This window comes from Peromyscus leucopus, chromosome 2, assembly GCF_004664715.2.
Source record: "Peromyscus leucopus breed LL Stock chromosome 2, UCI_PerLeu_2.1, whole genome shotgun sequence".
NCBI classification, from domain to species: Eukaryota; Metazoa; Chordata; class Mammalia; order Rodentia; family Cricetidae; genus Peromyscus; species Peromyscus leucopus.
The window spans coordinates 91,913,909-91,928,229 of NC_051064.1; the positions used below are offsets into that span (position 1 = coordinate 91,913,909).

General features: G+C 42.2%; 2 protein-coding genes and 1 pseudogene across 2 annotated transcripts; all 3 read right to left on the bottom strand.

The window, feature by feature from the left end:
• Window positions 1-373: 373 nt before the first annotated feature.
• LOC114685147 (interferon alpha-12-like) lies at window positions 374-946 on the bottom strand. Its single transcript, XM_028859762.1, has one exon. It carries the CDS (start codon window positions 944-946, stop codon window positions 374-376), a length of 573 nt encoding a protein of 190 aa, XP_028715595.1.
• A 4,733-nt stretch (window positions 947-5,679) lies between these two features.
• Window positions 5,680-6,278, bottom strand: LOC114685146 (annotated as a pseudogene).
• A 4,759-nt stretch (window positions 6,279-11,037) lies between these two features.
• LOC114685151 (interferon alpha-12-like) lies at window positions 11,038-11,610 on the bottom strand. The gene has a single exon (XM_028859765.1). The coding sequence runs from the start codon at window positions 11,608-11,610 to the stop codon at window positions 11,038-11,040; it is 573 nt and encodes a 190-aa protein (XP_028715598.1).
• Window positions 11,611-14,321: the final 2,711 nt, after the last annotated feature.

The window sequence follows — 14,321 nt, forward strand, 5'->3', positions numbered from 1 at the left end:
GCGCAAAACTACGCAGAGAAACCCTGTCTCGAAAAACCAAAAAAAAAAAAAAAAAAAAATAACTAAAATCATGTAAATAGACAGACAAGCAGAACTGATAAATAAATATATTTAACAAATATATATATTTATAAATATAAGTATATATATAATAAATATAAGTATATATATATATATATAAACAAAGGAATAAATAAGACATCTGTATCAATAAACCAGTGCCCTTACAGATCAACACAATATAACCCAATATTAGGATAACTATCCAGGCTAGTTTGATAACAAACTCAAAGAGTTCTTGGAGAAGGCCAAATCTGAGCAGTGAGGTGCAGGATCCTAGCCCAGGAGAGTCCTCTCTACTTTGGTTCAGGACTTACTCCTTCTCCTCAGTCAGTCCTGCCAGCAGCTTGGCTGAGGAAGACAGGGCTCTCCTGACTTCTGCTCTGACCACCTCCCAGGCACAGGGGCTGTGTTTCTTCTCCTTCAGGTAGACAGTGATCCTGTGGAAGTAGTTCCTCACAGCCACCAGGGAGTCTTCCTGGCTCAGGGAAGGTTCCTGCACCTCACCTTGCTCCATCAGACAAGCTTGCAGGTCTTTGAGCTGGTGGTGGAGGTCAGTGCAGAATGTGTCTAGGAGGCTTGTCTCCCAAGCAGCAGATGAGTCCTTTGAGCTGAAGAGGATCAGGACCTGCTGGGTCAGCTCCTTTAGAACAGGGATGGCTTGGGCCTTCTGGATCTGCTGGGCATCTACCTTCTCCAGAGGGAATGCAAAGTCCATTCTGTCCTTGAGGCAGGAGAGAGGGGAGAGTCTCCTCATTTGTGCCAGGAGTGTGGAGGCTCTCTTGTTCCTGAGGTGATGAGTCTGAGGCAGGTCACACCCCAGACAGCAGCTTGACCAGTAGTGCATCACCACCAGGAATGCCAGGAGAGCACAGGGCCTGGCCATTGTGAATGTGGCAGATGCTGCTGTTCCTCTGGGCTCTGTGGTCCTGAAGTTTTGCCTCTAGGTTCTCTGAAGTCCATCCTGGCTGGGTCCATGTGTCTTAAATAAGAGAAAGCACTAGTTTCCATTTTCTGAATGCCCTCCCATTATTCTCCCATGTACTTTTCACTTTCTTTCAGTCATTCTCTGCTTGTTTCTGGTCATTTTTTCCCACCTTTCTTTTGTTTTCATTATTGCTTCCACTGTCAATGCTTCCTCAACAAAGTTTCTCTAGAGTTTATTCCTGAGAGACATTAGGGTTGATATTTATAACACAGATAAACCTTTCCTGTGTGAAATCACTTACCTGTAAATCATAAAACTTACATCAGATAATTGTCCTGAAAATTTCTTGAAGTTCATGCTGCATTTAAATTTTGTGGGTCATATTTATATATTAATATACCTATTTAAATTATAATGTCAATTATTTTTCAAATATTTTTTTGTGAGTCTACAAGTGTTATTTGAAACAATGGCACATGTCAAAATCTTATCTGTTTTGTTTAGGGCTGCAAGGGTGAGTTATTTTTACTAGTCTTAATAGAGTTCAATTCTAAAGTTTATAAAAAAATTAAATTTGGCTTTTATTGTATATTAGGTATTTCTTGAATGATCATTTGGTGGTTGTAATGGCACAATCAATAAGAGCTTCCTGATCAAGATTGACATATTCATGTTGATCCCTGGAACTCATGGTGGGAGCAGAAAACTGACTCATGGAAGTTGTTCTCTCACTCCACATGCCTGCTGTGGCATGATCTTTGCTGCACACACACACATGTTCACAAAAACTCATAAAATTTATCATCTATGCTTTGCTCTAAGGAAAAGTTTTAGCCTTATTCTTTACACAATTGTTTCCTCTGTCCTTAGGATGGAAAGGGATGCCGACCTGGCCTGTGGGTTTCTTGAACTGTTTAGTATTTCCGGAGACCATTGGTCTTCAAGAAAAACAGCCGGGGCTTCTCTGTGTTATAGGCATTGTGACCTTTACAGTTAACAGAACGGCTCTGAAAAAAATCTCTCTGTCATGGACCAGTTTTGTCAGCCATTGTCCTGTGCTTCACAGTTCCTTCGAAGTCAGGATCCATGGATACATCTCCCTTTCTGCCCACCATTCCTGTTCAGAGGATTTTTTTGACCAGCAACAACTACCCAAAATGGAATGCAAGTTCTTTCTAGCTGTGTCTGAGTTTAGAGACTGTAATCCTTGGTTGCTGCCTTTTCTCTAAGTTCCCTGTGTCTTCTGCATTGGGGTTTGTGTCTACTCACATTCTCTGCTGCACAGTGGGGCAGAGTGTCCTCAGCCCTCTTCTTGTATCACTCCCTGAGACTGCTCACCTTATCTTGATGACGTCAGCACTCACACACAGTGTGGTGTTTGCTTGGTTTTTAGCATCATAGTGCTAGAAGATGACTGCTCTGGTTTCAGTGGATTCAGCAGTGAACACATGGCCAGAGATCAGAGTGTCAAGAATCCCCAGATACCAAGAGCAGAAGACCCTGTAATCTACAGTGATGTGCAAATGTCCCAGTTTGTCCTTAGGACATTTGCACTAGGTCAGTATTTGTGGTTTTTCCAAAATATAGTTTTGTGGCCAATATTTGCTCACTGAGTGCTTGCTGTGCCTGAAGTTGGGAGGTGGAAATACAGACCAGAAGACGCAGTGATAGCAGTGCCTCTGATTGCCTATTAGTTATCCAGAAGATTGGACCTACAGATATGTATGTAATTTTACTTTAGTAGTGGATACTGCACACACTCTGTCTTTGTCCATTCAAAAACTGAGCATTGGAGAACTTTGAGGGATTCTATCACATAGAAGAGTTCCAGTATTGCCAATATGTATAATTATTCATTTATTTTTTCTATGGTGATGTTGGCTCCATGGTGGATGTCATTTCTCTTTTGAATTTTCATTACCTTGAATATTTTGTTTCTTTTTTCCACTTTCCTAGAGAGAAGATACTGACGTTGCTTGGTGGCATTGAACTGAAATTGTGGTGTCACTTGAAATGCAAGCAAAAAATGGAAGTGATGTCATCCCAGAGGGGAAGCAATAGCAGCAATGTTTATAGTGTTCAACTTAAAAGTTCAATGGCCGAAAAATAAAGTAATTTTACATCAAACCAAGTGCATTTTGGAACGTGAACTGCAGAGTCAATGCAATCACATTCAAAATATCAATGATTTTCTTTCCGGTAATATCAATCTTAACACATCTGTGGAAACAGGAAGCTGCTGGAGAGCAGGAATGTCAAGAATAAGAGCAATGGCCATGGTGTCAAAAGGCCTGATTTTATACATCACCCTCCACATCTCACAGAGGATAAGTGCATCTCTCAGTGCTCCTCAGAGAAGGTTCTCATGGCAGTAGATGAATGACTGGACACAGACCCTAACAAGTGGTCAATGTACAAGGAATAGGTGTCTGAGCAAAGACCAGCATGGCTTTCCTGGCTTCCATAGGGCAGTACGCTTTACAAAAGATCTGGCAGGAAGATGGGGATTCCCAGAGACACTTTCTGACTGCAGGAAAAAGGGGTTTGTAGACATAATACAGTAGCTGCAGGTCCATATTGATAGCAGCTGTGACTGCATGCACAGTCTGAGTATGATGGAGACAGATAAAATTCAAGTTTCAGGCACGGAGCATGTCAGGAAATCCCAGCCCTAGCTGAGGAACTATTTTCAACTAATGGCTGCTGGGAGTGGAAGATTGAGTTATCCTCAGTAATGGGGCCTCGGAGAGGTTGCCTGTGTTCCACTAGATGGCATTGTACCCATGCAAAACTGGCAACAGTTAGCAAACAGATTCTGTATTCTAGTCCAAGCACTGGGCTGAGCTCCTGGGGATCAGTAGAAGAGAGGGAGGAGGGATCCTAGGAGCAAAGGGGAATGGGAGTCAAGGTCATGATGGGGAAAAACACAAAGACAGCTGACCTGATCTAGTGGGAGCCCTGGTACTCTGGATTGACAGCTGGCAGACCTGCATGGGACCCAACTAGGCTCTCTGAATGCTGCTGAGACTTGTGTGACTTGATCTGTTTGTGAGGCCCTGGCAGTGGGACCAGGACTTGTCCCAAGTGCAAGAACTGGCTTTGGGGAGCCAAAACCCTATGCTGGGACACCTTGCTCCGACTTGAAGAAGTGGGGAGCTATGCTCAACCTGGTATGCCACACTTTGTTGACTACCCAAGGGAGGCCTTAGCTCCTTTGAGGATTAGAGGGGGGGGGTGTTAAAGGTGAGTGCAGGAGAAAAAGAGGGAGGGAAAACTGGGCTTAGTATGTAAAATGAAAAAAATAAAATAGAAAAAGATACCCAATGAAATTGTGAGTAATTGGCTGTGTTGCTTTAGAAGATTTGCATTCACTTCCCTTTTTAGATTTATTTCAAGGTATGTTTTTGAGGATATTATGAATGGAATTTATCCTGGATAATTCTAAGTTCAACATGACACCAGATAGGTTCATGTGGGAAGAAGGGATCTCACCAGGGAAGATGTCTCTTCAGATTCACACTGGAGACCAGTCTCTCAATCATTTTAATAACTGATGACTGCTGTAGGAGTGTCCAGCACACTATGAGCGATCCAGCCCCTGGGCAGGTGGTCCTGCAGAGTATTTGAAAGCAGGCTGAGCAGGCACTGAGGCATCAAGGCAGTAGACAGTGTGTTCCTCCATGACCTCTATATCAGCCCCAGCCTTTAGATTCTAGCCCTGATTAAGATACTGCCAAACCTCTGTCAGTGATGTAATATGCTGTGATCTTAAACTAAAGTAAACAATTTCTACCCCAAAATGCTTTAAGTCATTATATTTTATCTCAGCAATTGAAGACATCACCAAGAAAGGCAGACCCTCCATTTTTATCTTTTTTCATGTTTTACTTTTTTAATGGTATGTAGGAAGATCCTCATTTGTTGATTGCTTTATTTTATTTTGATTTCATGGTCTCCCTCATCTTTGGAATCCAATCGAGTTCATCTGATAGAAGTTGGGAGTCAAATGTTAGTTAAGGGAGGCCAGGGATGTCAGGGGGAATTGTTTGTCAGGAGGACTAATACACAATGGAACACATGCAAGATGTTCTGGTTTCCTTCTGTACAGCATGCTGGCTATACATCCAGAGGAGTACTATCTAATGGAGAGAAGTAAGATTTTTACCATCAGTGAACAGGAACTATGAGATGGCTGCATCAACTCACCTCTTAAGTCTAAGCAGTACACATTGCTTCAGTATTATTTCCTACCGAGTCCAGGTGTGTTATATTTATGGTATACAGAATGAGTTTAGAAGCATCAAAAAGTTTTCAATAGATAGAGTAGCTGACACAGAAGATTAAGCATGTATAGTAAAAAATTTATTGAATAGAAGAAATAAATTAACAGTTACAGTTTGATAATTTAAAGAAAATATGAAATTCTATGGTATTAAAAATAACTAAAATCATGCAGATAGACAAACAAGCAGAAGAAATAATAAAAATAAATAAATAAAAAAGAAAATAAAACATATGAACCATAAGCAAATGCCCTTATACATGAACGAAACATAACCCAATATTAGGATAACTATCCAGGCAAGATGAATCAGTGATGTCAAAGTAAAGAGAACTTGAAGAAGGCCAAATCTGAGCAGTGAGGTGCAGGATCCCAGCCCAGGAGAGTCCTCTCCACTTTGGCTCAGGTCTTACTCCTTCTCCTCAGTCAATCCTGCCAGCAGCTTGGCTGAGGAAGACAGGGCTCTCCTGACTTCTGCTCTGACCACCTCCCAGGCACAGGGGCTGTGTTTCTTCTCCTTCAGGTAGACAGTGATCCTGTGGAAGTAGTTCCTCACAGCCACCAGGGAGTCTTCCTGGCTTAGGGAAGGTTCCTGCACCTCAATTTGCTCCATCAGACAAGCTTGCAGGTCTTTGAGCTGCTTGTGGAGGTCAGGGGCAGAATGTGTCTAGGAGGCTTGTCTCCCAAGCAGCAGAGGAGTCCTTTGAGCTGAAGAGGATCAGGACCTGCTGGGTCAGCTCCTTCAGAACAGGGATGGCTTGGGCCTTCTGGATGTGCTGGGCATCTACCTTCTCCAGAGGGAATGCAAAGTCCATTCTGTCCTTGAGGCAGGAGAGAGGGGAGAGTCTCCTCATTTGTGCCAGGAGTGTGGAGGCTCTCTTGTTCCTGAGGTGATGAGTCTGAGGCAGGTCACATCCCAGACAGCAGCTTGACCAGTAGTGCATCACCACCAGGAATGTCAGGAGAGCACAGGGCCTGGCCATTGTGAATGTTGCAGATGCTGCTGGTCCTCTGGGCTCTGTGGTCTTGAAGTTTTGCCTCTAGGTTCTCTGAAGTCCATCCTGGCTGGGTCCATGTGTCTTAAATAAGAGAAAGCACTAGTTTCCATTTTCTGAATGCCCTCCAATTATTCTCCCATGTACTTTTCACTTTCTTTCAGTCATCTCAGGCTTGTTTCTTGCCATTTTTTCCCACCTTTTTTGTTTTCATTATTGCTTCCAAGGTCAATGCTCCCTCAACAAAGTTTCTCTAGAGTTTATTCCTGAAAGATATTAGGGTTGATATGTAGAGCACAGATATACCTTTCCTGTGTGAAATCACTTACCTGTAAAGCATAAAACATTACACCTGATAATTGTCCTGAAAATTTCTTGAAGTTCATGTTACATTGAAATTTGTGGGTCATATTTGTTCCTTAATATAGCTACCTGATTTGTAACCTCAATTTTATTTCAAATAATTTTTGGTGAGTCTACAGGTATTATTTGAAGAAATGGCACATGTCAAAATCTTATGTATGTTGGTTAGGGTTTGAGGTTGAGATTTTTTTCTAGTTGTCTTAATATACTTGAATTCTTAAGTATATGAAGGATCAAATTTGTTTTTTATTGTATATTAGGCATTTATTGAATGATCATTTGATGGTTATTATGGCACAATCAATAAGATTTTCCTGGTCAAGACTGACATATTCATGTTCATCCCTGGAACTCATGGTGGGAGCAGAAAACTGACTCATGGAAGTTGTTCTCTCACTCTACATTCCTGCTGTGGCATGATCTTTACTGCACACACACACACACACACACACACACACACACACACACACAATGTTCACAAAAACTCATAAAATTTATCATCTATGCTTTGCTCTAAGGAAAAGTTTCAGCCTTAAACTTTACAGTATTGTTTCCTCTGTCCTTGGATGGAAAGGGATGCCGTCTTGGCCTGTGGGTTTCTTGAACTCTTTACTGTTCCAGGAGACCCTTCCTCTGAATGAAGAACAGTTCAGGCTTCTCTGTGTTATAGACATTGGGACCTCTACAGTTAACAAAACGGCTCTGAAAAAGATCTCTCTGTCATGGACCAGTTTTTTCAGCCATTATCTTGTGCTTCACAGTTCCTTCGAAGTCAGGATCCATGGATACATCTCCCTTTCTGCCCACCATTCCTGTTTCGAGGATTTTTTGACCAGCAACAACTACCCCAAATGGAATGCATGTTCTTTCTAGCTGTGTCTGAGTTTAGAGACTGTGATCCTTGGTTGCTGCCTTTTCTCTAAGTGCCCTGTGACTCATCGGTGGCTTTTGAGTCTACAAACACTCTTTGCTGCACATTGGGGCACAAGGTCCTCAGCCCTCTTCTTGTACCCCACTCTCTGAGACTGCTCTCCATATCTTGATGACATCAGCACTCACACACAGTGTGGTGCTTGCTTGGTTTTTAGCGTCATATATCCTAGAACATCGATGCTTTCGTTTCAGTGGATTCATTAGAAAGGCTTTTGTGCTCAGCAGTGAACACTTGACCAGAGATTAGAGTGTCAAGAATCCCCAGATGTCAACATCAGAAGACCCCGTGGTCTGTAGTGATGTGTAAATGCCCCAGTTTGTCCTGAGGACATTTGTAAGATATAAGTATTTGTGGTTTTTCCAAAATCTAGTTTTGTGATCAATATTTGCTCACTGAGTGCTTGCTGTGCCTGAAGTTAGGAGGTGGATATACATGTAGACCAGAAGACACGGTAATAGCAGTGCCTCTGATTGCCTATTAGTTACACAGAAGTTTAGACTTACAGATATTTATTCAGTTTTACTTTAGTAGTGGATACTGCACAAACTCTGTCTTTGTCCATTTGAAAATTGAGCAGAAGAGCCTTGAGGGATTCTCTCAGATAGAAGAGTTTGAGTACTGCAATATGTGTATAATTTTTCATTTAATTTTTCTGTGGTGATGGTGGCTCCATGGTGGATGTCATTTCTCTTTTGAATTTTCATTACCTTGAATATTTTGTTTCTTTTTTCCACTTTCCTAGAGAGAAGATACTGACGTTGCTTGGTGGCATTGAACTGAAATTGTGGTGTCACTTGAAATGAAAGCAAAAAAGGAAGTGATGTCATCCCAGAGGGGAAGCGATAGCAGCAGTGTTAGGAGTGCTCAACTTAAAAGTTCAATGGCCACAAAATAAAGTAATTTTACATCAAACCGAGTGCATTTTGGAACGTGAACTGCAGAGTCAATGCAATCACAGTCAAAATTTCATTGATTTTCTTCCCGGTAATATCAATCTTAATACACCTGTGGAAACAGGAAGCTGCTGGAGAGCAGGAATGTCAAGAATAAGAGCAATGGCCGTGGTTGTCAAAAGGACTGATTTTATACCTCACCCTCCACATCTCACAGAGGTTAAGTGCATCTCTCAGTGCTCCTCAGAGGAGGTTCTCATGACAATAGATGACTGGACACAGACCCTTACAAGTGGTTAATGTACAGGGAATAAGTGTCTGAGCAAAGACCAGTATGGCTTTCCTGGCTTCCATAGGGCAGTACTCTTTACACAAGAGCTGGCAGGAAGATGGGGATTCCCAGAGACACTTTCTGACTGCAGGAAACAGGGGTTTGTAGACACAATATAGTAGCTGCAGGTCCATATTGATAGCAGCGGTGACTGGTGCTATCTGAGTATGATGGAGACAGATAAAATTCCAGTTTCAAGCAGGGAGCATGTCAGGAAATCCCAGCCCTAGCTGAGGAACTATTTTCAACTGATGGCTGCTGGGAATGGAAGATTCACTTATCCTCAGTAATGGGCCCCTGAGAGGTTGCCTGTGTTCCACTAGATGGCGGTGTACCCATGCAAAACTGGCAACAGTTAGCAAACAGATTCTGTGATCCTAGTCCAAGCACTGGGCTGAGTTCCTGGGGATCAGTAGAAGAGAGGGAGGAGAGATCCTAGGAGCAAAGGGGAATGGGAGTCAAGGTCATGATGGGGAAAAACACAGAGACAGCTGACCTGATCTAGTGGGAGCCCTGGTACTCTGGATTGACAGCTGGCAGACCTGCATGGGACCCAACTAGGCTCTCTGAATGCTGCTGAGACTTGTGCGGCTTGATCTGTTTGTGAGGCCCTGGCAGTGGGACCAGGATTGTCCCAAGTGCAAAAACTGGTTTTGGGGAGCCAAAACCCTATGCTGGGACACCTTGCTCAGCCTGAAGCAGTGGGGAGCTATGTTCAACTTGGTATGCTACACTTTGTTGACTACCCAAGGGAGGCCTTATCTCCTTTGAGGATTGGGGGGGGGTATTAAAGGTGAGTGCAGGAGAAAAAGAGGGAGGGAAAACTGGGCTTAGTATGTAAAATGAAAAAAATAAAATAGAAAAAGATACCCAATGAAATTGTGAGTAATTGGCTGTGTTGCTTTAGAAGATTTGCATTCACTTCCCTTTTTAGATTTATTTCAAGGTATGTTTTTGAGGATATTATGAATGGAATTTACCTGGATAATTCTAAGTTCAACCTGACACCAGATAGGTTCATGTGGGAAGAAGGGATCTCACCAGGGAAGATGTCTCTTCAGATTCACACTGGAGACCAGTCTCTCAATCATTTTAATAACTGATGATGCTGTAGGAGTGTCCAGCACACTATGAGCGATCCAGCCCCTGGGCAGGTGGTCCTGCAGAGTATTTGAAAGCAGGCTGAGCAGGCACTGAGGCATCAAGGCAGTAGACAGTGTGTTCCTCCATGACCTCTATATCAGCCCCGGCCTTCAGGTTCTTGCCCTGATTAAGATCCTGCCAAACCTCTGTCAGTGATGTAATATGCTGTGATCTTAAACTAAAGTAAACAATTTCTACCCCAAAATGCTTTAAGTCATTATATTTTATCTCAGCAATTGAAGACATCACCAAGAAAGGCAGACACTCCATTTTTATCTTTTTTCATGTTTTACTTTTTTAATGGTATGTAGGAAGATCCTCATTTGTTGATTGCTTTATTTTATTTTGATTTCATGGTCTCCCTCATCTTTGGAATCCAATCGAGTTCATCTGATAGAAGTTGGGAGTCAAATGTTAGTTATGGGAGGTCAGGGATGTCAGGGGGAATTGTTTGTCAGGAGGACTAAGGCACAATGGAACACATGCAAGATGTTCTGGTTTCCTTCTGTACAGCATGCTAGCTTTACATCCAGAGGAGTACTATCTAATGGAGAGAAGTAAGATTTTTACCATCAGTGAACAGGAACTATGAGATGGCTGCATCAACTCACCTCTTAAGTCTAAGCAGTACACATTGCTTCAGTATTATTTCCTACCGAGTCCAGGTGTGTTATATTTATGGTATACAGAATGAGTTTAGAAGCATCAAAAAGTTTTCAATAGATAGAATAGCTGACACAGAAGATTAAGCATGTGTAGTAAAAAATTTATTGAATAGAAGAAATAAATTAACAGTTACGGTTTGATAATTTAAAGAAAATATGAAATTCTATGGTATTAAAAATAACTAAAATCATGCAGATAGACAAACAAGCAGAAGAAATAATAAAAATAAATAAATAAATAAATAAATAAAAAGAAAATAAAATATCTGAACCATAAGCAAATGCCCTTATACATGAACGAAACATAACCCAATATTAGGATAACTATCCAGGCAAGATGAATCAGTGATGTCAACGTCAAAGAGTTCTTGGAGAAGGCCAAATCTGAGCAGTGAGGTGCAGGATCCTAGCCCAGGAGAGTCCTCTCCACTTTGGCTCAGGACTTACTCCTTCTCCTCAGTCAGTCCTGCCAGTAGCTTGGCTGAGGAAGACAGGGCTCTCCTGACTTCTGCTCTGACCACCTCCCAGGCACAGGGGCTGTGTTTCTTCTCCTTCAGGTAGACAGTGATCCTGTGGAAGTAGTTCCTCACAGCCACCAGGGAGTCTTCCTGGCTCAGGGAAGGTTCCTGCACCTCACCTTGCTCCATCAGACAAACTTGCAGGTCTTTGAGCTGCTTGTGGAGGTCAGTGCAGAATGCGTCTAGGAGGCTTGTCTCCCAAGCAGCAGATGAGTCCTTTGAGCTGAAGAGGATCAGGACCTGCTGGGTCAGCTCCTTCAGAACAGGGATGGCTTGGGCCTTCTGGATCTGCTGGGCATCTACCTTCTCCAGAGGGAATGCAAAGTCCATTCTGTCCTTGAGGCAGGAGAGAGGGGAGAGTCTCCTCATTTGTGCCAGGAGTGTGGAGGCTCTCTTGTTCCTGAGGTGATGAGTCTGAGGCAGGTCACATCCCAGACAGCAGCTTGACCAGAAGTGCATCACCACCAGGAATGTCAGGAGAGCACAGGGCCTGGCCATTGTGAATGTTGCAGATGCTGCTGGTCCTCTGGGCTCTGTGGTCCTGAACCTTCCCTCTAGGTTCTCTGAAGTCCATCCTGGCTGGGTCCATGTGTCTTAAATAAGAGAAAGCACTAGTTTCCATTTTCTGAATGCCCTCCCATTATTCTCCCATGTACTTTTCACTTTCTTTCAGTCATTCTCTGCTTGTTTCTGGTCATTTTTTCCTGCCATTTTTGTTTTCATTATTGCTTCCACTGTCAATGCTCCTCAACAAAGTTATCTAGAGTTTATTCCTGAGAGACATTAGGGTTGATATGTAGAGCACAGATATACCTTTCCTATGTGAAATCACTTATCTGTAAAGCATAAAACATTACACTGATAATTGTCCTGAAAATTTCTTGAAGTTCATGTTGCATTGAATTTTGTGGGTCATATTTGTTCCTTAATATAGCTACCTGATTTGTAACCTCAATTTTGTTTCAAATAATTTTTGGTGAGTCTACAGGTATTATTTGAAGAAATGGCACATGTCAAAATCTTATGTATGTTGGTTAGGGTTTGAGGTTGAGATTTTTTTCTAGTTGTCTTAATATACTTGAATTCTTAAGTATATGAAGGATCAAATTTGTTTTTTATTGTATATTAGGCATTTATTGAATGATCATTTGATGGTTATTATGGCACAATCAATAAGATTTTCCTGGTCAAGACTGACATATTCATGTTCATCCCTGGAACTCATGGTGGGAGCAGAAAACTGACTCATGGAAGTTGTTCTCTCACTCCACATGCCTGCTGTGGCATGATCTTTACTGTATACACACACACACACACACACACACACACACACACACACATTCACAAAAACTCATAAAATTTATCATCTGTGCTTTGCTCTAAGGAAAAGTTTCAGCCTTAAACTTTACAGTATTGTTTCCTCTGTCCTTGGATGGAAACGGATGCCGTCTTGGCCTGTGGGTTTCTTGAACTCTTTACTGTTCCAGGAGACCCTTCCTCTGAATGAAGAACAGTTCAGGCTTCTCTGTGTTATAGTCATTGTGACCTCTACAGTTAACAGAACGGCTCTGAAAAAGATCTCTCTGTCATGGATCAGTTTTGTCAGCCATTGTCTTGTGCTTCACAGTTCCTTCAAAGTCAGGATTCATGGATACATCTCCCTCTCTGCCCACCATTCCTGTTTTGATGATTTTTTGGCCAGCAACAACTACCCAAAATGGAATGCATGTTCTTTCTAGCTGTGTCTGAGTTTAGAGACTGTGATCCTTGGTTGCTGCCTTTTCTCTAAGTGCCCTGTGACTCTTTGGTGGCTTTTGAGTCTACAAACACTCTCTGCTGCACATTGGGGCACAAAGTCCTCAGCCCTCTTCTTGTACCCCACTCTCTGAGACTGCTCTCCATATCTTGATGACATCAGCACTCACACACAGTGTGGTGCTTGCTTGTTTTTTTGTGTCATAAGTCCTAGAAGATCGATGCTTTCGTTTCAGTGGATTCATTAGAAAGGCTTTTGTGCTCAGCAGTGAACACTTGACCAGAGATTAGTGTCAAGAATCCCCAGATGTCAACATCAGAAGACCCCGTGGTCTGTAGTGATGTGTAAATGCCCCAGTTTGTCCTGAGGACATTTGTAAGATATAAGTATTTGTGGTTTTTCCAAAATCTAGTTTTGTGATCAATATTTGCTCACTGAGAGCTTGCTGTTTCTGAAGTTAGGAGGTGAAAATACAGACCAGAAGACACGGTGATAGCAGTGCCTCTGATTGCCTATTAGTTACGCAGAAGTTTAGACTTACAGATATTTATTCAGTTTTACTTTAGTAGTGGATACTGCACAAACTCTGTCTTTGTCCATTTGAAAATTGAGCAGAAGAGCCTTGAGGGATTCTCTCAGATAGAAGAGTTTCAGTACTGCCAATATGTATAATTTTTCTGTGGTGATGGTGACTCCATGGTGGATGTCATTTCTCTTTTGAATTTTCATTGCCTTGAATATTTTGTTTCTTTTTTTCCACTTTCCTAGAGAGAAGATACTGACGTTGCTTGGTGGCATTGAACTGAAACTGTGATGTCACTTAAAATGTAAGCAAAAGAAAGGAAGTGATGTCATCCCAGAGGGGAAGCGATAGCAGCAGTGTTAATAGTGCTCAACTTAAAAGTTCAATGGCCATAAAATAAAGTAATTTTACATCAAACCGAGTGCATTTTGGAACGTGAACTGCAGAGTCAATGCAATCACAGTCAAAATTTCATTGATTTTCTTCCTGGTAATATCAATCTTAACACACCTGTGGAAACAGGAAGCTGCTGGAGAGCAGGAATGTCAAGAATAAGAGCAATGGCCGTGGTTGTCAAAAGGCCTGATTTTATACATCACCCTCCACATCTCACAGAGGTTAAGTGCATCTCTCAGTTCTCCTCAGAGGAGGTTCTCATGACAGTAGATGACTGACTGGACACAGACCCTAACAAGTGGTTAATGTACAGGGAATAGGTGTCTGAGCAAAGACCAGTATGGCTTTCCTGGCTTCCATAGGGCAGTACTCTTTACACAAGAGCTGGCAGGAAGATGGGGATTCCCAGAGACACTTTCTGACTGCAGGAAACAGGGGTTTGTAGACACAATATAGTAGCTGCAGGTCCATATTGATAGCAGCGGTGACTGCATGCACAGTCTGAGTATGATGGAGACAGATAAAATTCCAGTT